The 27,724-nt window shown below is 37.6% G+C and overlaps 1 protein-coding gene across 2 annotated transcripts in view; it reads right to left on the bottom strand.

The window, feature by feature from the left end:
* The window catches only part of IARS1 (isoleucyl-tRNA synthetase 1), a 113,415-nt gene that overhangs the window by 64,741 nt on the left and 20,950 nt on the right, over positions 1 to 27,724 (bottom strand). For both annotated transcript variants that reach the window (XM_069769732.1, XM_069769733.1), the window contains 7 exons: positions 26,946 to 27,093; positions 24,916 to 25,003; positions 20,678 to 20,738; positions 19,014 to 19,109; positions 12,827 to 12,949; positions 11,301 to 11,392; positions 6,227 to 6,325 (listed from right to left, as the gene is read on the bottom strand). In XM_069769732.1, the coding sequence (XP_069625833.1) occupies positions 6,227 to 6,325; positions 11,301 to 11,392; positions 12,827 to 12,949; positions 19,014 to 19,109; positions 20,678 to 20,738; positions 24,916 to 25,003; positions 26,946 to 27,093 (707 nt within the window). The remainder of the gene's footprint in view (positions 1 to 6,226; positions 6,326 to 11,300; positions 11,393 to 12,826; positions 12,950 to 19,013; positions 19,110 to 20,677; positions 20,739 to 24,915; positions 25,004 to 26,945; positions 27,094 to 27,724) is intronic.

Here is a 27,724-nt window from a genome sequence, read left to right as displayed (position 1 = left end):
TTCTGAGAAGATAGTCCCAGTTCTATCCTTTCATTTAGCGAGCTGGTAACTTTTTAAGTGACACCTGAAAGCAGGAATCACTTATCTGCCTGGAAAGGAAGAAGTCATTCTTCCAGAAGATAGCTGAGTTGTAACAGCAAAACCAAAGCTGATTAAGTAGTTATCCCATGTAATTTAACTAAATATGTGGGGATTTATTTAAATTCATAGCATAACAGTTGGGTTTTTTTGTTTTAGGTGTAGAATTTTCTTCTTAAACATTAACCAATCCTTAGAAGACAAAGTCTTAAATTCCATTATGTTAATTTACTCTAATAACAAGCCTCCTTCAACATGCCCTCAAATTGATTTTTAATGGTTTTTAATTCAAGGAGATAAAATAAGCAACTACTCATGCCCTTTTGACACTTTAATTAGTGCCAATCCATATCATGGACCTAATTAAACATCGGGGAAGGTGGGAGGGACAAAGGGGGAAGAGAGAGGAAAGGTCAGCTGTTTGCAAAGCATGCAGAATTTCCACTGCAGCAGACTCTCTCCTCCTCAATTCAGGAAACCTTATTAGAATGGTGCACGACCACGTACCCCACACAAGTTCAGGTTGCCTCCACCAGTGCAAGAGAATTTTCTGCTTATATGCAGCTTACATTTGCTAAATGAATAGTGCTTTCAATCATGTTGATATAGCAGTGTTTTTCTTCACTCTTTTATCCTGGTTCCCATAGCAACAAACACTTTAGCGTGAGACTGCAATGCTGCTGCAGTCTGCATCATAACCCTGCCGTCAGCAGTGCACAGCTGCTTGACAAGTCAAGATTAAGTGAAGCCGTAACCTCCAATTCTTTGTTACGCTCATATTAAAAAAATTCTGATATATTTTATTTGTATGACCCAGACACCATGCTAATTGCTATTAAAATTCTTAATCTTACCAATGACGGCAAAAATCCCTGTGTCCCAAAGCCAGTGAGAAATGAAGCTTTCACTTTTCTTCTTTCTGCATAGTTTCCTTCAGAATATTCTAACATTTATAGTTACAAAGTACTTTTATTCAGCATCACCACTTCGGATTCATTTCAATTTATATGTATAAATATGTCTGCATCCCAGTAACAGTGGCAGGCATTCAACATCCTGCACATGCAGCTAGATTTACCAGCTGCCTAAGAACATGGTACGATAACTGCTTAGTGAACTGGCATTTGTAGTCTTTATTTAGTAAGGTATTACTTGAACCAAGCAACAAGCTTTTGATGACCATTCACTGGGACTGAAAAGATACCTGCTGTATTCATGACATAACTGGCAAGCTCTGCTCAAAAGGCTGTGAGAGGAAACAGCAAAATTAGGACACGGCAGAACACAAGCCATCAAAATCAACTGGAACAAGCCTCAAAATTCACTTCTAATCCTCAACTATGTCTGATAAGAGCCAGTAATAAAATCTTCTGACTTACGCTGCTTTAAATTAGACAAACACAAAGCTAACCCTGCAGCAATTTTTTTTTTCACCTCCTACTGTAGGCAATGACACTAGTTCGAATTCTTCCTCGGGAAATGTTGCCATCTAGTGACTGCCCGTTGCTATACACTTCACAATCGCTACTAGACAGAAGACCTAATTTGTATTCACGTTTCCCGAGTAAGGAAAGTGCGATCGATGATTCAAAAAGAAGAGTTACAATTGCATAGTCATATTAAAGAAAAAAAAAAGGGTGGGGGGTGGGTAGAAATACACACACACACAAGATGCATTTAAAACTGTTCAGATAAAATGTATTTATTAATGCTAACAAACTAGGAAAGAAAATACCCTATGAGACAGTCTAAAAAAAAAAGTAAAAGGAAGCAAACAAAGGACTCAGTAACTGATTTTCCTCCATTATGCTACAATTCTGTTATGACTTACAATTCTGTTGGCCCTGCTACAGACTGGGATTTCCCATCTGCACAAAAATGACAAGTTTAGTACAACAAGTGTTAAGCTTTCCATTGCAGATGGGCTCTGCAGCCCATCTTCTGCACACCCTAGCAGCCTTAGGGTTTACGATTCAAGATAGGCTTCATTTGTGATCAAATCACACCTTTCAGAAGGTGGGAGACAGTTTGCTGTTCAGCAAAGGCAGCGGCTGGTCGAAGATTAGAAAGACCAAGATCAAAAGCTTCTCAAAAGATTAACGTGTTTGACGCATGTGAAGACACAGGGTCTGAGTGCTCATACAGGAACAGCAGGAAGTGTGCGCAAAATTCACACTTTGTAAACCAGGAAATTCGGTTCTAGCAAAAAGGCCTATTGGATGTGTTCTGTGTGGTATTTTCAAATAAGAACTAACAGTTTAAGCGATGAGAGTTAAAAAAAGGATACCTTCAACTATGGACCTATACATCAAGCTCTTTATTACAATGCTTGCATTTTTCAATGCCAAGAAGATGCAAGAACAAAAGACTTGGCTTCTTTGAAGTCCCTTACTGTCTTTCGTCACCGCTTTCCTTCCACTGATGCTCATTTTTCCACTATACCAAGTGCTGTATATCTTATGTAAACAATGTCAGAACTGTGCAATAGTTTCTAATACTAGAAACTTGTCAACAGTTGGAGGTAAATCTTTCAGGAGCTGCTGAAGGAGAATTTTAAGTGAGGGAAGTTTTTAAAAAAAATAAAAGTAAAAAAAATAAAGAGTTCAAAGCTGGTATTTAAATACAAACTACACAGTCTACAGAACCTTTTCTATCAGCCTGCAAGTATAAAAATAATACATACATGGCTAGAACTGTAAGCTACAATAGTTTAGAAACATAAGTATAAATCGCACTAATTTACTCCTTACATTAACTTATAAATTTGTAATTTATACCAACTTTGAACTCCGTGATGATAGGAATTAGTGCTATATTATACAATGGAATCTAAGGTGGCATGGTTTAGTTGCTTGTCTGTGGTTATCTAGGAAATGCTCTTTCAACAAATCATTCTATAAGACAAGAGTTAAAACAATTAAGACTGACATCCAGACCACTTACACCAGGGACCCAGCTTTGGTGCTGCATCTAACTCTCCATATCAACGTAACAGGAAACCAAGGTCTGAATGGTACAATAGCTGAATTTGCCCTTCTTATCTCAAGTACCACAGTATTAGGTTGTCTGAGTACGAAATAAGAGATACCCCCCCCCCCTTTTTTTTTTTTAATTTTTTTTTAAATAATCTCTTCTGCCAGTGGTGTGGTAGAGTACATTAACATTCAGTAAGGGATCTTGGATTAAAGACTGAAACACAGCCTCTTAAGAATACCGTTCCAATTCTTCATTTTCAGCAACATCCAGCACAAGTTACTTTCCACTCTGATCAGAATAAGGCTGGGAGAAAGAAGAGCATTTTTTTTGTTTGTTTCTGATTTTACAAAAATGCTGGGACATTACTCATGTAATCATTCTTGAAAGCTATAGTTAAGTTCATTTTGAAAAATGAAGATACAGTTGCTGGCTTTAATAATTTTGAATAACTATGGCTTTATCAGTAGGCTAATTCATTAAAAAACTAATTAGAAATGCAATCAGGTTGCAAAGTTTGTCCAACTATGTTTAATCTACTTCATCAAAAAGGGTATCTATAAAGAGTACAGCTATTCTTAAGGGACAATATACCTATCAGTCATTTATAGGAATAAAAAAAGCAATGCAGTCAAACTCATTTTGCAAAGGTTAATATAGTCCGAAAAGCATTTATCCCAAATTTTCTCATTTTCAGGACATGCTGAAGCCCCAGAGAGTCCAAAAATAAATTTTTAAAAAGCTAGGTATTATTCCTGTGACACTTTCAGAGACCAAGTCTCTTCAAAAGCAAAAAAAGTAGGTTCTGTAAAGGATGGAGTTCCCAAAATTTAAATAAATGAATACTGAAGAAGGTTAGGATTCTCTAAACCAGCTTAAGTTACAGCCCAAACAAAACTGACATCAGTGGAGAACATAGGAAGAAAACCTTAAAAGCAATGCCTTTTTCTTTTAAAAAGCTAGATTTTAAAAGCCATCTTTATGTAACAGAAGCCATCAAGTATTCAAACTAGTAATTATGAAATCACATACTGAAAATATGTATTAATATTATTTTACTAATCATTTGGTGATAATACATCTCTACTTGGAGCCATATTCCCTACAAAAAGATCCCTAAAATCTCTAAGACCATACTGTTTTGAGAAACATCCTGAGGAATTCTGCTGAGATTCAAGAATTATCTAAAGGACAAATGGTTACTTTAATACCAAGACATGTTGAATATTGCCAATTCATACATTCGCCTGGTCTTTCCACCCATCCTTTGCTCTCACATTTGGTTCCACTTGTATCCCCACTATTCAACACTTAGAAAAAGCACCACTTAAAACACAAATACGTAGACAAAGTAGGGTTCAAACTGTTTATTCATTCTTACTAATGTCTCCTGGATGAGTGGAGGTCACTTAGTTTCTTCTTAAAGCTTTGCTTCTGGAAAAGCAAAACTACCTCAAACATTCAAACACTTCCTTAATAGGATCATTACATTTTTCTTACGTTCGTGTGAAAATTAAGTATGCAGGTCTACTGTCAGTCATCAAAACAGTAAAAGCATCTTGAGAAAGCTAATTAAAGCTAAGAACAAACACTTTCACCCCCTCTCCAGCTTATTTTCCCCAAACGAAGGATCACAGTATGTTCTGTTATGGAAAACAGAAAGCAACACTTACTAATCTATAAAATCTTCTTACATATCCAGACTGGGCATGTGCTGATTAGCAAGCCAACGCTGCAGCATTTTTGGACAGTCTGTATCATGGATCACTAACTTTTCCCACATATTTCAATATTTACAGTGCTTGTACCACGTAAGCAGTTATGCAAAAGCTGCTCATGGAGAATTTAATTGCTAACTACCGTCCATGAAAAAACACAGCATAAGCTGTAATTGTTCACTGAAAACTGAGTCACCTTCTTTAAAATCATTTCAGTTGCTGAGCAGAGGCACACAGTGGTAGAATCCCAACTCTCCTACAGGACTGAATGACAACTGAAATGGCACACAGTACAACTGAATGAGGCTGTAACCTCCACATTTCCCCACCTGGTCTCAACTTCTCAGTCACAAGTTTTTTTATGGGAGGAAAGGAAACAAAAATAAAGGTTATGGAGGTGAAGAAGATAGGGTCCTTTCGTTACTAACACACCATAAACCCACAATTGACTCTCAAAATGGCTACTGTCACCAACAGTTCCCTCTTTCTGCTAATTTAATAGTGCATTTAAATTATCTAAAACTTATCTGTTCTTTTCTACATAGATTTCACACAAATATCTTTCACATTCCCTATACACATTTAAAGATTTAATTTTTGCCATTTGTAGAGAATTTTTATTTCAACCACTGAAACTGACTTTACTTACAAGTATTACATAAGCTAGGGCAGCTGGGTTGGGGGTTTTGTGGGTGTTTTGGGGGGAAGGTGGGTCAGGGTGGGGGTGTTAGGTTTATTTGAAGAAAAAAACCATGATAAAGTAATCAACCTTATCTGTAGTAACTAGATGAAAAGGAAAAAAAACCCGACTTATCATCATCTAAAAATTAGTTTAATTTAGAACAATATATACCCAGAATTTAGCTGCCCAAATTCTTCTCTCTAGTGGACCCTTTTGGGAGGCTTAACTGTGCACTTCCATGGTTCTGCAGATTGACTTTCCTTTGCGGTTTCTCTCATGCTGAATTGCTTAAGATTGTATAACACAATTTCAGAATACTTTTAATAATCCAGTAATGTTTTTCACTATAAATTATTAGTACGTATTCAATCTTACTTACACCCCCTAAAATGTATTTCTGGGATTTTACACAAGCAAAAAATGCCTTCTCAACACAAGAAAGGAATAGTACACAACCATGTTCAAGCACTAGGCTGATATACAATTAAGCAGGTTTTATCTGTTTATGCCAGGAAGACTATCCCATTGCTCTACCAGTTTGAGGCACATTTGTGAAACCTGAGATAAAACACTACTTAAAACTGGTTACTAGCCCCATTCCAGTAACGTTGGTTCAGAAAGACAGAATGGAAACATGAAGTTAAGTGAGCACACTAACAGTGAAATAGAGCTTTGTGGAGTTCCAGAATACACATACACACGCTCCCACACACATGCACCCCCAACCCTGGGCAAAGAGAAAAAAAAAAAGCCACAAAAATGCAGGAGACATTACCAGTAGCATTGTGCATTATTCTCCAGTAGCTTCTCCACCATGTGCTCCACTCTTACAAACCAGCTTGGCACAGCTTTGTAGATCAACGGAGTGTCTGACCTGTAGAGGGAAGGTCATGGGAAGGGAGCAAAACAAACAAAAACATTTTCAGTGCTACATTATTTATGAAGTACTCTTTAAAAATGTATTTTTGCACACAACAGTCCCCTTTCCACAGATTAAATTCATTGTTCCTGAAATATTATCACAGTTACAAAGGTTGGGTTTTGTTTTGTTTTTTATATTACACAAACTGTTACACTTATGTGAGCTACTATTTTAAAGTCAAATCCTAAAAAAAAATTTTTTTGGAAAGCCTTCAAACCCAGCAATTTAAGGAGTTTGTATAGCAAAAGAAATCATGAGAACATATAAACGATACTTGAATTTGGAATTTATGTTTCTACATAGTATAATATGAACTTCAGTAACTATTAAAATGAGTCATATTCAAATCTTCCATATGAGCTCATTCTGTATCTTTTTTTTACATGTATATCAACCTGAAAAACTAGAAAAAATTACGCTATGTTTTTATTATTTGCATTTAAAAGAATAATAATAAACCATAAAGATGAAGTAATAGTACCCAGGGTTAACTATAAGAATGTCCCATTCCAGAAGAAGGAAAGAGATCCAGGTAAGTATATAAAAGTAAGAAGTTATAAAGACATCTTCATATATTCCTTACTTCAACATTCAATGAAATAAAGGCCATATGGTGTGGGAGCAGTTTCAGAACTTGGGATTGCTTAGAAATGGTAGCACTATAGGGCAGAGTGTACAGACTGATAAACTCCCTAAATTACCTAGTAATATTAGTACCTCCAAGCATCTGACTGCATTGTGACTCAACCTGATCTCTTATTTGTCAGTTCCATAATACAACTGCTTAAGGTCTTGACAGATTGTTCATGTAGCATACATCCTTCTAAAGGATCCAGTGATGAAATAGTGTGTAAAAGTCATTATAGTAGAGTTCAGACATTTCTAATCCTTCACATCCATCCTATTATTCCAACTTTAAAAGGGAGACTGAGCCCTAGGGGATGGAATCTGTCTACGGGTACAGAGCAGCTTCAACAACACTGGGACAAGAAGCTCATTCTCCCTTAGTATCAATCCACCCCACAAAATGTTTCTTAAAATATTCCTTTTGTTTAAGTTGCTTTGCCTCAGAACTTGGAAATATGCTTGCTCAACAATAATTTGCAAGCAAAGACCCTGAGAAACTACTGTTACCTCCTACGTGTAGTTGTTACTGTAAACAACCCATCTTAAAAGTTTAATTCATTTTATTTATGCCCATAGCAAAGACTTATTTGAAGTGCACAAACTATTGGAGATTATGAAGTAAATTAAAATTGCTACTGTGGAAGCACTTCCTAAAGGTACACCTGCCTAACCAACAGAATTTAAAAAAAAACAAAGACAACAAAAAAAACCACAGCAAAGGTTGCTCAAACCTTAAAAAACTGCACTCAGGTTGCATAAAGCCCAATAATAAAAAACACATTGCTTCTCTTAATACTGTATTTCAAAAGATATTTCCTTTTAACTATAAGCTATACATTTCAATCTGTATCTTTTAAGAGTTAAAGTATCTATAACCTTACAGGAAATGGTAAGAGCTCAAAGTAGTAATAATAATGTAGTAGTTTTCTATCTATTAAACGCAAACATACTAAGCTAGGATGTTCTGCTTCTGAAATTTAAGTCCTAACACCTAAACAAAGGGAACAGTTAACTCCTCACACAGCAGCAAGATCACATAAAAAAGTTTCACTGAGCATCTTGTTTCAACATGTGCTGAAGAATGATGAATTGCCATTGCATACAAGATACTGAGTTACTGGAAACAAGAAGAATAAAACCCGGTAATAACAGTTTCTCACATGGTCTTAACATACTGCAAAGAGAATGCTGGGACAATAAACCGGTACCCAACCTCTATCAGGAGTAAGCAGCTGAGAGGTGGGGCTGACTGAAGACAAGCTTTAGTGCAAAAGTAGCTTCAGACAGAAGGTATCTATGAAAGAGAAACAAGCAGATGAAGCCCTAACCATTTCCCAGGCTTTCAACCCAACACTGTAGGTTTGTAACACTTGATAACTATTCCAAAGCACCCACAGAGCACTGTTTCCACCTACACTAAGGTAGTAAAGGGAGACGGCACAGTTTCCCTGAACATTTTCTTTCTTCTAGCTGTAGTGCCAAGCAGTGCCTCCGCAGGAGACAAAAAGAACAATATACTGAAAATCTGCCCAGCCAGTGACATCTTACACATTTCTGCCCCTCGTGAGAGGTGAGAAGGTTGAGGAAATCAGATTCAATTCTTTGCTGTAGAATCAAATGAGAAATACCCATTACTGGGTTGTTTTCCATCAATATAAGACAAGGGAAAAACCACCCAGGCAGACCTTAAATCAGAGACTGAAGCTTACAAAATTCCTGCCTAAACATTTCTCTCTGTCTGAACTGAACGATGTTTTGTTCCCCTTATAAATACATCCTTTAGAATTGTATCAGAGGAATCAAAGCACCTGAGCAAATTGCCTGTTCCCTAGCAGTGCCACAATTATTAGCATTCTCTGAAACACAATCTTTATACTTGAAAAGAGCAAGATCATTCTCTGTGGACGCTACACACTCCCAATAGTTTTCTCATCTCTGTTTTGGACTGCACAGCTGTTTAAAATAAGTTATTGTGATCTTATTCCCATCCCATTTTCTCTTAATTCAGAAAACAAATGATAGATAACTGACCATGCGCTATGAAAGATGCTTCTTGGCTTTGCTTTCACTGGCTTGAAAAAGACAAAGATCCGTATCTGTCAGTGATAGAGCTTCCCAATATTGCTTCCTAACAGAATGGCACACGGCAGCTGCTGTGGACACTTCAGCTGTCATGTTAGTTACCTCTGCTATTTCAGTTGTTAAACTGCTACCTAGACCACATAGACTCTCAAGATCTCACATGTACATAAAGCAGTTTAGACCAATGATCTCCATCTTCAGCAATTCCAATGAAGGGGAATTCGAACTGAAAACTATCTGCTGTGTACTTACCAAGTTGTTACTGTTGTTCTCTCAGATTTTAAAGTTTAGTTGACAGAAAATTACTACATATCACAATAACAAGAAAATGTAGAGAAGGACCCTAATTTGATGATAGGTAAAAAGAGGGAAAACATCTCAACATACTGAGGATTCAACAACTGCCTAGTTTCAGGGAAAAGCATGAACAACAGTACATTAAGTAGAAGAGACTGATTTCAAAGTTTTCGTCCATTAATCAAAATAACTTACAACTATGTTTGAAGTTAAGAACTACTCTTCTACTTTTAGCATATTCTAATTATGGTTTGATTTGTGATGGCAGTGAAATGAGCTTTTCAAGTAGGATCCATTATTCTGTTCTTCCCACCAGATAATTTGCTGCTAGGTGCTGCCTGCAACTTATCATCAATCAACAAAAATGTCAACAGAGTGGCAGGATTAAGTATGTTCTACAGAATCAGCATTTCTACATTACTAGCTCATCTCAGAAGGCCATGACTGTACATTTGAATTGCTACATAAGAAAAACACCAGTATTGCTTGGTTTTGGGCTGCCATTTTTCCAAAACTGTCCCAAATCATCAAGGACGTTAACACTTGCAGAGTAATTCCCCTTCTTCCTCTAGGTAGCTGTTAGAAACAAACCAATCACTTTATTCAAGAGCAAGTAAAGGTTATTCTTGCTATAGATCAAAGATAAATGCACGCTTCATCTACTAGCATTAAAGCTAGACAGAGAGAAAAGCTTTTATCATAGTTATTTCAGTACAGGTGCTGTATGCATCAGATGTGACTTATGTTCAAGTCATTTCAGATACGAAATTAGGTATTTTTTGAAGTGTGTCTTTACTTTCAATAAAACAATTTAATACAATATCCCTACTAAAAGTTTACTGAAGTTTCTCTTTTTAAATTTGACATTGTTCAGTGTTTTTTCTCAATTTTGTATTAGCAATTGTATATGTTTAAAACCAGACAGGACACAAATAAAAACATGCTTCATTTCTAGATTAAATTTGTCTAGCCTGTACTTCTCACAGCCAAAACTGCTTATGTTAGCTTACTATACTGAAGGCCCATGGAGACTTGCACATGGAGTCCTCCTTCAACCTCTGCAGAATTCCTAGTCTAACAAGGAAGATTCGTGACAGGCCACTGTGCTGAACCACCTATGTGACATTCCAGAGCTAATCTTGAATTTCTAGTTGACAAAAACAAACATTTCTAAGAAGTCCCCACAGACATTATAAACATGTCAACTGCTATTTCTGATCAGAGACATAACCATTGTTTGTGAACTCCATTGAGGAATGGCTGAGCAGAAAAACATATTTATGTATTACACTTACTACCCCCTGCAGTGGATAAATGCTAACTTTGATTTTAATCAACAATACAGACATTTCCACATTATAAGCAACTGGGCTCTACCAGACTCCAAAGAAGTAATTTTACAAGGTTAAAAAGAAGTTAACTATGTTTACAGCTATAATATAGCCATTTTATCTGAAATATGGAAAGTTTGAACATAAACATTTGAAGACATTCTGCAATCTACTTATTTGGATACAATTCAAAGGGTACAAAAGTGTCCTCTTCCACCATTCAGCACTTAGCTGCTTAGAAAATAAGCTTTTTAGACTTATTATAGCCATCTTCAAAGGGTAGTTAGCAGTACTATGTGCAACACTGAAGAATGAGAAATTCAAACTACAAAAACACACCTGTAAAATCATAATAGAAAAAAAATCAGCACTACACTTAAATTCATTAGATTTATGGCAAAAAAAATTTAATTTACTTGATTACTAAACCAAAATTGGAGCTCTCCTAATTCAATATTCTTAATTCCTGTTACTTTTAGTCTTGTTTAAAAAAAATTAAGTAGGTCAAGGGAGGGGAAAAATGAGACAAACCTGAAGAACTACTCAGTTAGAACCCTCAGTCTTAAAGCCATATGCACTTCTCTCCTTACCTCCAGCAGAAAGGATAGCTGTGCTTAAAACTACTGCTGTGAACCAGTCTGCCTTTCTCTTTCAGTACTTTAATGATGTTCTTATCTGCATCCTAAAAAGACAGAACAAAAAATTGTCCTTGGAATACAAATTTCACTATTTCAATAAGCTACTACAGGATTTGTCTCCAGTACCCAGATTAAGAAAATCCCTACAAATAATCCAGCATTTACACACACAAAAATTCCAAAAAGTTTCTGTACAATTTATGCATTTACTGCAGAGGCACTGTAAATCACTACATTTGGAAAGTTACTTGCTCTACAAATTCTGGTATACTGCATCAGTCCTTTTTTGCCCTTAACTCTGCTTCTACATACACACAACTGTGTACAAAATTCAGATTTTCTGCAGTCCTAATACAAGCTAGAACTCATATTATTTAATATCTTAAATCTTTTATTGAGTCTCCTGATTTTGTGTCAGGAAGTCACATAGTGCTTCTTACCTAATACTTAGACTTCACTACAACACATTCCTCTAATGTGACTACAGTTACAGAAGTTGAAGCATCTTTTGTAATACCTTACTAACTAAACAGGATTTACATTCTAAACTGGAAGTGAAAGTTGTATATTGATAATCAAAGACAATCTACTGAACAAACAAGTGTCAACATGACATTAAGAAAGGAATAAAAATACAAAGATTTATGATACAGCAACATTCATAAGCACAATAATTCAGCATCATAAGAGTATTTTCCAAGAGCTTTAAGTTCAGATACCTACCAGCAAGAAGCTAAACGTGTAGCCTCCAGTGTTCTCTTATTTGACTTAATATATAGCAGGAAGCAATTTCAAATGCAATATAAGTTTTTTAAGTCTTTTTCAAGTAAATGGCGCTTACAGGAACATGCTTTGCTATCAAACTGTAGCAGCAGGAAACCGACTAAAACCAATTTGTTTTCTTAGCACATAGAATTAAAGAGGGACTGCTTTCTATGGATTTGTGTCTGTAGCAATCTGGAGTTCCTGTGGGTTCCTTTTACATGCATTCTCTTGCATCTATTGGCAAGTAAATTCACATTGCAACACGTCCCACAAGTGGGGAAAATGACTGGATTTCTCTCCTCTAACAAGTCATGTTACACTAACTGGCTGGTATAAACTTGATGATATCTGTGAATTCGGAAGTCGTCCAGAGGTAAGGGAGGCCTCTGCACACTTGCCTAGAGACTGCATGTGTAACATTTCCATAAGAAACAAGGGAAAAGTGAGACTCTTTCTGCAGTAGATGCAAACAGGGGATAGTCTTCTTCCCTTTTGGTACTAGATACACAGTATTACATTTCAAAATTCTTTATTCTTCAGATATTGTAATAAACAATTGCAACATTGTTGCAAATGTTAAAACACATTTTGATTTATCCAGATACCAAAGACACATTGAAGAAAAAGCCACTTAGGGAAAGAAAAGAACACTTCTACCATATATAAAATTTATCTTGAATAAAGTGTAATTTACTTCCTCCAAGACCACTAACCTTCACATACTGTCCAGCAAAGTCAGTCACTTCTGCTGTGAAGCAGCCTGATGCATCAACGGGACAAACGGGCACAGAATCTTTCTGAATGATATTAAAATCCATGCAGACTCTGTAATCATCCTACAAAGAGAGACAAGTACCAAGTTACAGAAAAACAAAATACTGGTTAAAATATCCATCCCCAGAAAAAGAAATTAAACATTAAATAGATAATGTGATGACTAGACAAGAACAGCAAGATCTCAGCCTTCACCAATACCAAATATGCATAGGAAAATATGTATTTTACAGCATTGTAGTTTTATTCATCAGAGAAATTATGACTTCTTCTGAATATATGTGTTTTCTCTCAGCTAGTAGAGAGGATATGTGCATGTGCTTCTGTGCATATAGATATACGTTCATATATATACACACATATTTTATATGTGTGCGTACACACATACATACATGTAGTCAACACCTGCAGGCTACTACTGCATGGCAAAGGAACCGACAACCACTGTGCCATGTTCTTGTACCCACCAGAGACTTGTGTCTGTTTAGCACACAAGCCTGCATGGCATTTTTCAGAAGGCAGGTTGTTTTAATCAATCAAATTCTGGAACTCCACATAAGAAATCCCATTTTCTGAATGTCTTAATGATCCAAAGCCTTTAAATCTGTATTTCTCAATCTTTGTTGGCCCTTAGGCAAATCTAACTGACCAAGAACCACACATGGACAACATCACAGTTTATTTTCCTGGCCAGCCTCCATTTAAATTTTTAATTTCCTGTAGTTGTAAGAAAAAAAAAAATTAAGAAAAAGAGGGTCACTTCAGGCTTTCCTGAACATAACTGAACAACAATGGTATCTTAGAAAAGATTTAAACAAAATTATTAGGGGAATAAATGCATACCTTAACCAATTATCACTCCAGATTACCCACTTTCTTGCCTGAAGGCTACTGGGGGTGGGAAGGGGAAGGAGAAGGGGACAGCTGCAGATCAGTCACTCTCAGCACATTCACAGAATTGCTTCCTTTTCCTCAAAGAAAAAGGCCCTGTCTAAGCCTGCATCAAGTCAGGTTGCTTTTTTAAGACAGAGGTTTCTGTATTGCTGCTCTGACAAAATGGGGGAAACCACAGGCTTCAGGGACAAAAACTGAAATTTTACGTAGCATGAAACAGAACCTGTGGTGACCCTGCCTGCCAAAGCTGGCAGCCGTTGAACTGTCACCCTCCACTATGCTTAGAGCTCATTTACCTTTCGTAAAATGCAGCAACTATTTCGTAAGAGTTGCACTCTAAAGCAATTTGTCCACCTTGATCAAGGAGACCACACTAGAAGCAAGCGTATAAATAAACGTTAAATAAGCAAGTGCTCCATAGCTAGCTGAATTCTCCTTTCCTAGATATAACCAACACAGGCGAGCCAACTTGTAGAGCAACAGAGCAGAGTTTCCAGATCCTTTGTGGTCCTCATCCTGTACCTCCAGGCCTAACCCCTAGTCCCTGTAGTTACCAGCTCCCCCAAGCCAGATCTGGCAGATGTTGCCTGTTGATCCACAGTATATTTTACAACGATGAAAATAATCCATAGCAATAGTGAAGTTGGCTACTTCATGTACTAAGGCATTACACGTAGAAACGAAAAACCACTTCAGCTACAGCACTCATTTACTCCAGACCATAGTCTCTTTCCACTCTCCAGCAGCTGCAGACAGCCATCACAATTACTCAACCTCCACTTGGTCAACCAGCTTCTTCAGTCAATAGATTAATTGAGATAAGCCCATTCTCAGCTGACCTTTCATCAGCTATTATTACTAACATATAGCAAGCAGACTGCGGTGTTTAAAATGTAGGCCAGATGACATAACTAACGTCAACCCTGATTTGGCAGTGAATTGTAAAAGGCTTTGAAGAAGCAGCCAGCAAAGACTACAAAGCTTGGCACGCTCACAACCTAGCTAAAACGTAATAACAAACCTTCCACTTCGCAGGACCTAGGTCAAGAGGTGGTTCAGTTCGATTTGCATCGCTGATACAGCCAATGATATATAAAGGGCTTTGCTATTTTAGTTTTCTACAGTTAGTTCCTTTCTTTTGAAGAACTCAAACTTGAATGTAAAAGCTTTCCTGACTGACCTGCCATTTGATTTAATGAAGATTTGCTTCAGTAACCACAATCCAAGAATATATTCAGCCACATACAGAAATCCACAAATGCTAAGCTCCACTGGAAAGCTAAGACAAATTTCAATTCTTTCCAGGATAGAAGTCATAGTGTTCACTTTTGTACCCCTGCCACAATTAAATCTCTCAAAAGATTACAAATAAAAGTTGTAATAAACAACATGAATGAAGCAGAAGCTATTAAACAGCTCATTGATCAGAACTCAAAGCTTTTCTATATGAAATTAAAAAAAACCCCAAACAAATGAAAACAACAAAAACATGAAGTCAAAAGGTTCACCTTCAGCACCTTTTAACAAAAATCAAGTATACTTTTGCAATCTACTGAAAAGAAACTGTAACAGTAATATATCTGTGAAACTTCTGTGACTCAGTCTGAGCAGGCACTAGAAGTACAGGGCTTGTATGCAAATTGAAATGTTACTAAAGCTTTTTAAGTTGACTGTAGATGCATCTACATATGATGAGATGCCTGAGCAGGTGAATTTTAGTGTCATGTTAATCTGGAGGTACAATGAGTTTACAGAGTTTTTAATACAGGTTCGTCTTGTTCTGTGAGCTTTAATTTTGATGTCTTTTGAACTGAAACAGAGTGCTCTGATATTGTGTGGCAGATTGTATTTGGCAAAAGCATCACACAAGACAATGAAACTACATGTCCTGGAACTAAATGAAGGTGAAATTTTACTTCAAATTTTGTTGGAGAAGGAGACATTTCTAAGCTATCAGCCATACAGAATATGTATCAGTAAGTAGGATTAAAAAACCCCTTACTCTCTAACCCTATTTATCAAAAGGACTTGCTTATATTGAGGGGAAGGTATCAAAAGGACTTACTTATATTGAGGGGAACGGTTAGAGACAAGATATGACACCTCCTGTGAAGGACTGTGCTCTATTTCTTCTCCTCTGACCCTTGCCTCCTGCTCCACTTACGCCTTTCCTATTCACCTTCAACACAACAGGATAGGAAGTTGCAGAGAAGGCAATTAATTAGGAAGACAGTCCTGCCTACAATCATGAGTTATCTCCCTTCTTTCATCTAAGCTTGTCTAAAGGCAAACATTTAATGCCAACTGTACTGGCTTTGTGCAGCAAGGTTTTGGTAGCAGGGGGGTGGTTGCAGGGGTGGCTTCTGTGAGAAGCTGCTGGAAGCTTCCCCTGTGTCCGACAGAGCCAATACCAGCCGGCTCTAGGATGGACCCGCCGCTGGCCAAGGCCGAGCCCAGCAGTCATAGTGGTAGCGCCGCTGTGATAACGTATTTAAGAAGGAAAAAAAGTTGCTGGGACACACAGAAACTGCAGCCAGAGAGAGGAGTAAGAACATGTGAGAGAAACAACCCTGCAGACCCCCAGGTCAGTGAAGAAGGAGGGGAGGAGATGCTCCAGGCACCGGAGCAGAGATTCCCCTGCAGCCCGTGGGGAAGACCACGGTGAGGCAGGCTGTCCTCCTGCAGCCCAGGGAGGTCCACGGGGGAGCAGATCTCCACCTGCAGCCTGTGGAGCACCCCACGCCAGAGCAGGTGGGTGCCTGAAGGAGGCTGTGACCCCGTGGGAAGCCCACGCTGGAGCAGGCTCCTGGCAGGACCTGTGGCCCCGTGGAGAGAGGAGCCCGCACTGGAGCAGGTTTTCTGGCAGGACTTGTGACCCCGTGGGGGACCCACGCTGGAGCAGTGTGCTCCTGAAGGGCTGCACACCGTGGAAGGGACCCACGCTGGAGCAGTTCGTGAAGAACTGCAGCCCGTGGGAAGGACCCATGTTGGAGAAGTTCGTGGAGGACTGTCTCCCGTGGGAGGGACCCCACACTGGAGCAGGGGAAGAGTGTGATGACTCCTGCCCCTGAGGAGGAAGGAGCGGCAGAAAATAACGTGATGAACTGACTGTAACCCTCATTCCGCATCCCCCTGCGCTGCGGGGGCGGGGGGGGGGTAGGTAGAGAATCTGGGAGTGAAGTTGTGCCCAGGAAGAAGAGGGGGGTAGAGGGAAGGTGTTCTGAGATTTGGTTTTATTTCTCATTACCCTGCTCTGGTTGATTGGTGATAAATTGAGTTAATTTTCCCCAAGCTGAGTCTGTTTTGCCTGTGACAGTAACTGGTGAGTGATCTCTCCTGTCCTTATCTTGAACCATGAGCCCCTTGTTATATTTTCTCTGCCCTGTCCAGCTGAGGAGGGGGAAGTGACAGAGCAGCTTTGGGGGGCATCTGGCATCTAGCCATGGTCAACCTGCCACACCAACACATGTAACACTCAGTATTCTATACAGAGTCTACTGTACAATGATAAGTTCCCGAACTTAAACCAGAACCCTTTGTGAGCCTTTCTGAACAAAAATAATCAGTAGGCTATCAAAACTGAACAACATGCATCCCGAAAGAAAAAGGTAGCAGCACTAAGTGCAACATCGCGTGCTGTGCAGTTTCCTTCTGAAGGTAGCACAGCCAGCTGACTCGGGTCTATGCATCACACATTATAAAGTCAAGCTGCTCCTTAGCTACCGAGTGCAAAGTTTTGTTTGTGATGTTTGTGTGACGAAGAAGTGCACTAACATTTTATGCATTTTTTCCTCTGCAATGCATTTAACTGATACTCTCATGTTTTTAAAAAGAATGGTTTTAAAGATAATTGCTGACTTCCCAGGAGAGAGAGACAAGATTTTTTTTCCTCTGTTTTTATACAAATCTCTGTGGGCTTACAACAAAATCAAATAAAAGAAGGCAGATAATCCTTGCTCTAACTGGCCAGTCAGGCTTTCCAACAAGCTGTTTCCAGCAACTAAACTGTATTGTGCAAATACACAACAAAACAATACAGCAGCCAAAGGAGAGTTTCTTCCAGAGCTCCTTCTCTATTAGCTGCCTATTCCCTTCCTTTACTCCATCTCCTACAGAAAAAGCTCCTCAATCAAAATCAAGCCTGCTCCCTCAACCCCTCAGTCATGTCCTTGCAAGATTTAGCTACAGGGGAGTATCTGAGGTGCAAGTACTGTGACAGGCTTTAGACTCCTTAAGACGCCTTTACCAGTCACCATTAATTTCTTTATTAACTGATAACATACAGCCCAGTCTAATTTTCTTTATTCACAGCTGCATTAAGCTAGGACAACTTTTCATGTCAATGCTCATCTTGACAAGGGAAACACTACCACAATGGATGCACCCTTCAGAAAAACGCAGAAAAAAAATACAGAAAAGGATGGGACACATGAATACAAAGAGGCCTATTGCTAATGCCAACAGTTTCTGAAAATGATGATAGAGCTCATGGTCCAGGGATTGCTAATTGCTAGGCATTGGCAGCTCTATTGCAAGTTTTTTGAGGGCATCTTTGGATAATGGCTGAAGACAGGACACTATACAAAAAGGACAATGAATCTTAACTAGTGCATTTAATTAATGCGTCTAAAAACTGAAATGATTAAATCCATGAAAAATTATCCCTCTTAACCTTCAGAAGAATAGACTGAGGGAAAGGACAATAAAGACAGAAAAAAGAATGGAGTGCAACAAAATCCTTTCACACCAAGGGATAAAGTCTCAGACAAAAGCAGTCAAAGCATTTTTCTCATTCTCTAAAAGCCCAATGAGTAATGAAATTGAAACGCTGAAGAGGGGCACTGTGCTGAGCAGAACTGCTGTTACCATCCAAAATTACCACTTAGCAAAGCCAGTTTTGACTATCAGTGCAACAGATCATTTCTTCTCAAAGCTGTAAATTTAGACTTTGAGAAAAGCTAAGATCAATGACACTCAGAATATACAGTGGTGAGTTCACTTCACATACCACAACAATAACCAAATCAAGGGACACCTAAAATCTCCAGTCTAGCACACAAAGGGCACTAGTGAGTGCACAAACTCATTAGAATACAATGTAGCATTGCATTCGTACATTTTTAAGTAGCAAATGGGAGCACTGTTTTAATATCATAGTCACCCAGTAGCTGGAAAGCCAAGCAATGTGTGTTGGAACAAAATTAACATTACAGATACGTGGTTCATACTCACAGCACCAAAATAGGGGGCCTGATGTACAACACCTGTGCCTTCCTCCTCCTTCACGTAACTGTCTACTAGCACAGCAAAGGCACCTTTATCTTTGCACTGTAACACAAAACACATATGTATACATATATATACAGCAATGCAGAATTCTTAAGAACATGGAAGAGCCACTAGCCACCTGCAAGAGTAAAGAACTGCATCAAAAATAAGTGACACAGTGAAATGTGACATTCCTAACATTATTTAATCATTTCTCATAGCTAAGACACTCAGGCTGTATACTTCATTAAACAGTGTCAAATGTGATTAAATCCAAGACCTCTCCGGAAGGCCTCATAGTCAATTACTCTTCAAGCCACAGATCTTCACACAGTTGTGTGCTTAACAGACTACAAAACAATACACTTCTCTAAGTGAGGATACAAACAAGAAAGCTACAGGGATTCTATATACTGAAGTCTCCTTGCATTTTTATGTGTCCACTGTACCTTCTAATTTTAAAGAAGTTTGCTTGTACAGTCATATATTTTATTTCTGCCAGAGAATGAGAAAGTGGTAAGTAAAAAAAAAGAAAGAAAAAATTGCCACGAAAAGATCTGACAATTTTCAGTGTGTTCAGTATGTAGATAATGAAAAATAGAGCTATTTTCTATTCCTTAATACAGAAGTATTAAAAAAAAAAATCACTGCAGTCACAGCTGAACCAAATATGTTACAAAGTATTAGGTTTGGCTTGTTCTGAAGAGGGATATTTTGAGATAAGACATCCATTCAAAAAAAAAAAAAAAAAGCAGATGCCCATCTGCTCCTTAAAGTACAGCGGGACTCAAAAAATTTATCCATTCCAAACCTTTACACCTGCAGTCCCATTTTTCAGATTCAGCTTGGTGTTTGACCTTTCTCTAGAAATAACAGGTCCTGCTCCCTACAGAGGTTTTCTCACCTTTGCTGACTTCAGCACATGCTTCAGAACAGATGGTAGTCACAAATGGCCAAATCCCTTATATGAGTTAACAGCTGCTTGTCCAGCAGTACTGTAACCCACTTAAACTCTTTGAAAAATTTAATCCTTTTTTAATCAGAATTTTTTTTTAAATATATAACCCCCTCTCTTATCCCTCTCTTATTGCTACATATTCTATTATCATCTGTGATGCTATTAACTACACTAGACTTACTCAGTGCTTAAATGCTGCACAGAAGGACATCCATAAAAACGAGATATATCAGTAGTTATTTTATCAAAGGCTTTTAACTCTTCAGTGAAAAACACTACATGTCTACAACTGTTATCCACAAAGTCATTCTCTTGTGAATACAAAATTTGTGGACTTAATAGGCAGGCAACAGAAGCTCACCAGATGAAAAGTTGAGAGAATACTCCCTATTTATTAATGTTTACTGGAAGTTTCTCCACAATCTCAAATCAAACTACTATTTATCACTGAATTCTTACTCTGGGTATATTTAAAACTTAAGGGAAAAAACTACAGAAAAAAGTAAACTTTCTGTTTTTCAACCTTTCACTAGGATTTTCAACTACTTTAATACAACCTGGGGTTTGTTACTAGAACACAAGATTTTTATAATATAAACAAGGAATACTGAGAATGGTTTTTATTTTTGTCTTTGTATCCTGTATCAAACACCAAACTTGTCCATCTTACCTGAATAAAATAGTCAAAGAGTGGTTTATATTTCTTGCCTTTAAGAGCAATGCCAGGAAACCTGAGGAGAAGGATTTACATGAACACAAATTAACAACTTGAAAATTGCTTAGTCAGCTGGTAGGAATGCTATTTTTTCCAATTTCCTTTTTCCCCATCTCTAACAGAATTTGACTTCATAAGGTGAAGAAAAAAGTATTTCCTTAATAGCTTGCTTCTCATTTTTACAACTCTTTGGCAATTTGGACTTGGACAAAAACTGTAACATGTCTTAACGCATCTCTGCTACAGTCAACAGGTACACTTGTACCTGATGGTCTTTCAATCAAGCGATCATTGTAAATTAATGTAGGAATTAAACATTAATAACAATCACTGTCTGGTAAAGCTGGGCAAGGAGCTTCTGGATAAAATGCAATTTCAATTTAATATTCATAACAACATAGCCCTGTGGCTCAGCATGTTCAACAGAACTAAATAAGCACTGATCCAAAACACCTAAAAGTTACACGCACAGAAGATTGTGATGCAGGGTACTGGAGCATTTAAAGCTTGGATGGCTCATTCCTTATTCTAAAACTAGGCATCCAAACTCTCCACGGGTATCTCAGGGAAAGATCCAACAGACAGGACTGACTGAGGAACCAGCTAAGCCAGACAAGAAATGCAAGACAGAGACAGAGCCTGTAGATCTCACTCTCTTCAGACTTCCAACAACAGCTGACGGAAGACAGTGATTGGGTTGGGATTCACTGCTCAGAACTCTCCTGAAAGTGCTTAAATCATTCATTTCAGGAAAAAGTCTAGTTAAAACACAACTTCATCTAATAGATGGGATAGCTCTCTGAATGTGTCACAGCTGTGGTCTTTGCTTATACTATCCTTGATCCACATCTTCCAAAACAATGGTTGAACCATAAAACACTTGACTACTTCAAAGTGAGGAACTCTTCAAAGCTGTTTCATTGCACAGAAAGGAACTCAAGCAGTTTTTAATGCTAAGTTAAAGAGCATGACTCCTCAGCTCAGCATACATAATATCCACTAGGAAAAGGGGAGATTTCTATTTTAAGCCACAGCTTCACGGACAGTTTATATATTTTACATTACATACAGCCTCAGGAATGTTTGAGGTGCTTAATCAGGATCAGATGAGAGAAAAGCATCCCAGTGCTCAACCACACAGATGTGGGAATGCTCAGACACAGAATGTAAAGCACTAGAACTGGCCTTAAAAAAAAAAAAGTTAAATTCTTATTTAATGCAAGTCAGTGAAAGGCAAGGGTTGTGGATCACGTTCCTGATTTTCTCTTTTGAGATCTGAAATACTTTGTTTATCAAAGTCCTGAACTTCAAGCTGAAAATTTATACAGTGCTGCCTTCTTGTGACCTAAGTTATAGTAATAACAGACTCACTTAAAATCACTATAGTAATCACTCTCAAGAGACCAGAAATCCTTTTTTGGATTCTCTAGAATCTAGAGACAACAGTGGAAAATAGTTTAAAGAAATTAAGTGTTTAATATGCAAATAGACTGAAATGTAACACAAAGGAAGGAAAATGCTCATCAGTCATTTCATATCTACCACTGCTGAATAAAACGACAAGCCACTCAATGGCCAAAACTGGGGTAATATACCAAGACCAATCCACTTGTGCAAAGCAGCCGAAAATATTCTGATAAAGATGGTAGCCATCTCATCAGTGAAACAAGTATTCCCATTTGCTCTCACACAAAAACCTACCATCTCATCTGGGAAGAAAAGGGAGAGAAAAGTCAGGCTTGAGGGAGGGTGGGAAGGCTGAGAGTACTCAGGAAGTTCAGATGATTTCAAATACAGAAAATTTTCTGTAAGATCATTCCTTGACCTCAGCCTGCCATCTGGTATGGAGCAAGTGGCATGAATTTCTCCCTCAAGGGCCTAACTGCCTGAGAATTTAGAAGTGAGCTGAAGAAAGAAAAAAGTTAAGAGTAGAAATGGGAAAGTTCATTTCCATAAACTTATACACTCATAGATCTAAATCTTTAAAAGATCCATTCAACTACCAGCTACCTCTTCATTGTCTCACATCTCACATTTGAGAGAACTAATTATGTAACATAAAAATTGGAGCATGACCAAAAAAAACCCCATCTTGAGAAGACTGTAGCACTAATACAGAAAGAAGAAAAATATACTGCTCTGCAAGGAGAAAAAAAATTGCTAGCACCCTTATGCATAGGTATGGGGTGGGGGGGGAGGGGGAATCAAAGATCGGGGGCAGAAATTAGAAATACAACTAGCCAGGGACATAAGCAATGACAACTGAAACCTGTGTATGATTGTCTTAAAGAACAGGTACTTCACAGTTGTGATCAACACACCACACCAAAAAAAGGCTGAAAGGTTCAGTGCATTCCTGGATACAGAATTTGTAGTATTCCATTAAAAGAAGGATTTGGAACCAAAAGACAATAGATAATAAGTTTAATACACCTACCTTGCTTTTTCTTTTTTTTTTTTAAGTCTAAAGGAAATGCATTCAGAAATTTTTAAGAAAATAGAGATCTTTTCGTAGAAGGCTTAGTTTTTAGACACTGAAGAGGTTTCAAAAGACTAGAAAGGAACACAGCACTTATACTTCAAGAGAGAAATGGAGTACTGATGGACCTAAAAACCAGTCAGACTAGCATAACAACTTGATTCAACTTAAGTGATTGAACAGTTTTTAAAAAGCAAAGTGCTAAAAACATACAATATGAATTTGTCAAGAATAAGTCACACCAAGGCAAATTACTTTTTTTTTTAGGCAGACCAACTAGCTTAGATAGCAAGCAAGCAGATAGATTTAAGTCTTAAGGTTAGTAAGACTTTTGACACTTTGACATACCATTCTGACACACACAAATATTTTAACTGGGTGACTGTATGTTTACATGGACACACAACCACTTTGAGAAAAAAAAAGTTATTGTTAATTCAGTATTAGACTGAAAATTTCCAGTGGTATCCTGGCAGAGACTATCATAATGCTGACACTATTCAATGTTTTTACTGATGACTCTGAAAGGAGGAAAAAAAATCTGGAGATCAGAACTTCTGTCAACACTGAAGAGTGAGACCACTGAATATCATCTTTATAAATTGAGTACTGACTTGAATTGCTACAGAGTAAGTGATAGATGAAGAGAACTCACTTTGGGGGGGGGGAATAGAAATCAATGCAAATACAAAATAAGAACTACTCAATTGTCACAGTATGAGGCATCATGGTAGACAACATCTTAAGCAAACATTCCAGCTCTATATTCCCCTAATTCAATGACTACATGCAACTGCTTAGCTGAAATAAGACATATCCTTTTTGTAAATGTTTTTTATGTGTAAAGCTTTCAACTGCTTGGTAAAAAAAAAAAAAAAAAAAAAAAAACAAACCACCACACCACAAACAAAAACCTGATGCCAGTGAAGAAGGGTTGTTATTCTCAAAAAAATTTTTAGTCTTTTTGGTTTGTTTTATTGTGGTTTTGTATTGTGTGAGTTTTTGCTGGGTTTTTTTGTTTGTGTGTTGGGTTTGTTTTTTTTACCCACTGCACAGGACTAAATAAAGTAAGCAAATAAATATTTGTTGTATTTTACCTCTTTAACAGGTTAATGTTTTATATAAAAGATTTAAGAGAAGCCAAGCCACATATTTTGCTTAAGAGAGCTACAGAATTTAACACCTATGTCCCCTGTCCAGTGTGACTTATTAAATAATTTGTATTTTTCCACGGAACCAAGATGAATAAGCAGTCTTCAGAAAGCATTAACTGCCACTAACTACATAACTTACGTAGACCATGCTACGGAAGCAGTATTCGCTTGCTAAAGACAATGGCTTTGCTTTTGCCCATTTCCCTTTAAATAGTTACATAAAGTTTAGAATGTGTTCAGCATTTGGACAATCTCCAGGGTTTTTCTGAGACTTTTAAATTAATGTCTTTCTAAGAAAACACACAGGAAAAGGACGGACTAAGTAACTTTCCCCACCATAATACAATGACCCAATGAAACTTTTATTCTATTTGTAACTTCACGTCAAGACCAATTTGTTCTAGTAAATTTCAATCTCTTTTATAGATTTTTGCAAGATATACACACATGCTGGGAAACCCATCTTTAGGTAACTGCAAAATCCAACTTCTTGAAACATTTAACTTCTGATCTATAAAAATACTGGAAGTTAACAAGTGTGTAATAATTTATGTACTTGCCTGTCAAGTATCTCATATTCACTGTCAGATTTGTACAGTGCTATCAGCCTAGATTCCATCAAAATGTAAATCTTTCCTGTGGCATTATCTAGAATATAAAATAAAACAATAAGTTACATAAATCTCAATTTAATACCCTTATTTGCACCATTACGAAACCTCTCAATTTATGCAAGATAGTATCATATTAGCTATAAAACTGCCCAGAATAATCCTGCTGATCGACCACTAGTTCCCAGCTACTTCTTCCCCACACAGCCACTTAATGAACACTTTCCAAAAGTTAAGTTTAAACAGAAACCACAAAACCCAGTCCACTGATTTTCATTCTGGGTTTGTGGGTTTTTTTTGGTTTTTTGGTGTTTTTTTTTTCCCGAGCAGCAGAAATACCCTACCTTGTCTATTATCATTGCAGCAAAGAAAAGCAATTGAAAGTTTCAGTATATGAAACAGAGGGAAAGAATTGGAAGATGGACAAATACTACATAAAATCAATATTATTAAGTTGCCATTAGGGGTTATGATTGCACTTTATGTTGCCTTTCTGAGATTTACTATTCCAATCAATTTTGTGCTTGGATTTCTTTTTAAAGTAAGTAAATACAAAGTGAAACGTTATGCAGGAAACCCATTTTCTCCCCGCAAACAACCTTCATCTCTTAAATTCAGTTACAAATTTTATTCACACTACTACCCTACCAACTTAGTCAGCATCACTATCCCACCAACAGACTGTAGGCCAAAGACATCTAAGCCCAATAACTCAGCATCTCAGGCAGGTGTAGGTGTTATTTCTGAAAGTACTCAATAACTCTTTTTGAGATGACCAAATTTATGTTAAAATCTTTGAAAACTGAAACTTACTTAGGTCTCTCTTAAAACAAAGATAACCCAAACATATGGAGTTCACTGTAAAAGCCTCTGCAATTTTTCATGTTTAACACCTTAGGCACACATTAGATTCATATGGTTGTTGGAACTGGAAATTGTATCTTTGGCATATATTTACTCCATATTAAATGCCATCATTAACTTGAATATCTCTTTTTTTCTTTGTTTAAACATACACTGGTAAGTCAGAAAAGGTAAGCAATTTGGGAGAACCTGAAAACAGCAATGCAAAAAGTACTTTCATCCAAATTCTTGCTTACCATTTCATTTAAAATTTTTTTTAAAAAGGGTTTTGTAGATGAAGATATAATTAAAGACAACTGGATTTCAAGGATAAAATAAATTCCTTGCCCAAGTGAAAAGGAAGACACATCATAACATACTCCATTGCCAACTGAAAAAAATGGAACTGCAAACCCTGGAAAACTACTTGAAGCAGTAATGAGAAAAGCAACAGCCTGGATTGTTTAAGCACCCTACATGGTCTGTTGCATACAATTCCTGAAGTGCTGGGTGCTCTCATGAAAGAGATTACCTTATAGTACACAACTTGTTTAGCCAGGTGCAGCCAACTGGTCCATGAGTAAGCAAGCCAAAGCACTTAGTCAAATGTACTCTTACATTGGAAACCACAGTACCTTGTCTTACATTTGTGCTAAAAACCACACTTCAGTCAGGTTGAGACTAGCATGTAACACCTTGCATCTGCTATGGGTTAAGAGTACAGAGATGTTCAGTTACTGCAACTTAGCAGTCATGTAGCACTAACTCGTTCATGAGTCTGAGCCCCAAGAGAGGAGGGAATCAAAAAAGCTGGGACACGCAGTCACACCTCCCTGTCTCTCAAATATAGTGTGACTTTAAGAAGACAGATAAAACATTTGCTCTTGTTCTTTATTTCGTCTATCAATATTTTTTAGGGAACAGTCCTCACAATGCATGTAAATAAAAATAGCACAGCAGTCGGAAGTCATCAGCCACATAAGAAGTAAATGTCATTCTTCAAAATAACACTGATCCAACCCAGCAAAGTGCTATAAATGTAGCATAAAACAGTCTATCATACAAAATATAAGTATGTATTCACAGGCACTGAAAAAAGAAGTGTTCATTATATGTCACTTTCAGTTAACACTTGCCTCTCAATTTTACATATTGCAACTCTGGATTAACGCAAAGGGCCAAATTACTAGGCAAGGTCCAAGGAGTAGTTGTCCAAGCAACAAGAGAAACACTTGCATCTTCATCCAGTGGGAAGCTCACAGTCACTGAAGGATCTTGAACGTCCTTAAAAACAAGATAAAGTCAAAGGGGGAAAAGGAGAGGGGGAGAAAAAAGGTTTACTGAATTTATTAGTGAGAAAACACAAATCTAAGAAGTAGTAACTATTACTGCCATCCACCAAAACCTATATTGCAACTTGCCTAGTTCATCACTGTAGTGTTAGAAGGGGAAGTGGTAGCATAAGAAAGTTTGAAGAGAACACCAGTCACAATGTTACTCTACTATACCAGTGCAAACTGTCAGTCCAACAAGGCCAACAGGGTTAAAAATTCAGATTAGCGGTGAGATTTTGGGAATTAGCTGCCAAAACACCAAAGAGAGCTGAGTGCCAGTTCCCTCAAGTACCTCTTTTGATTATAAACTTTAAAAATGGGATTAATCTCAACTGTGAAGAAAATCAGCAGTTTCTCAGATACTGCTACACAAAGCCTTTTCCCACCTTTTCCTCTAGAGTCAGGGAGTAGGAAGAATAGCCATCACTCAAGATGATGAAATCTCTTATTAGGAAACTGTTGTTAACAAGTGGGGAAAAAAAGTTTGGCATACTTAAAAATAGGAGTATGTCAATATTTAAGAGTAAAAAGGTCTCAGGAAAGGAGACCTTTGCCAGCTACCCTATAAAACTTTGCCTCCA

The sequence above is a fragment of the Haliaeetus albicilla genome, chromosome 24 (genome assembly GCF_947461875.1).
Source record: "Haliaeetus albicilla chromosome 24, bHalAlb1.1, whole genome shotgun sequence".
NCBI classification, from domain to species: domain Eukaryota; kingdom Metazoa; phylum Chordata; class Aves; order Accipitriformes; family Accipitridae; genus Haliaeetus; species Haliaeetus albicilla.
The sequence above is the reverse complement of the archived record's forward strand: the minus strand, read 5'-3'. Positions and strand labels throughout refer to the sequence as shown.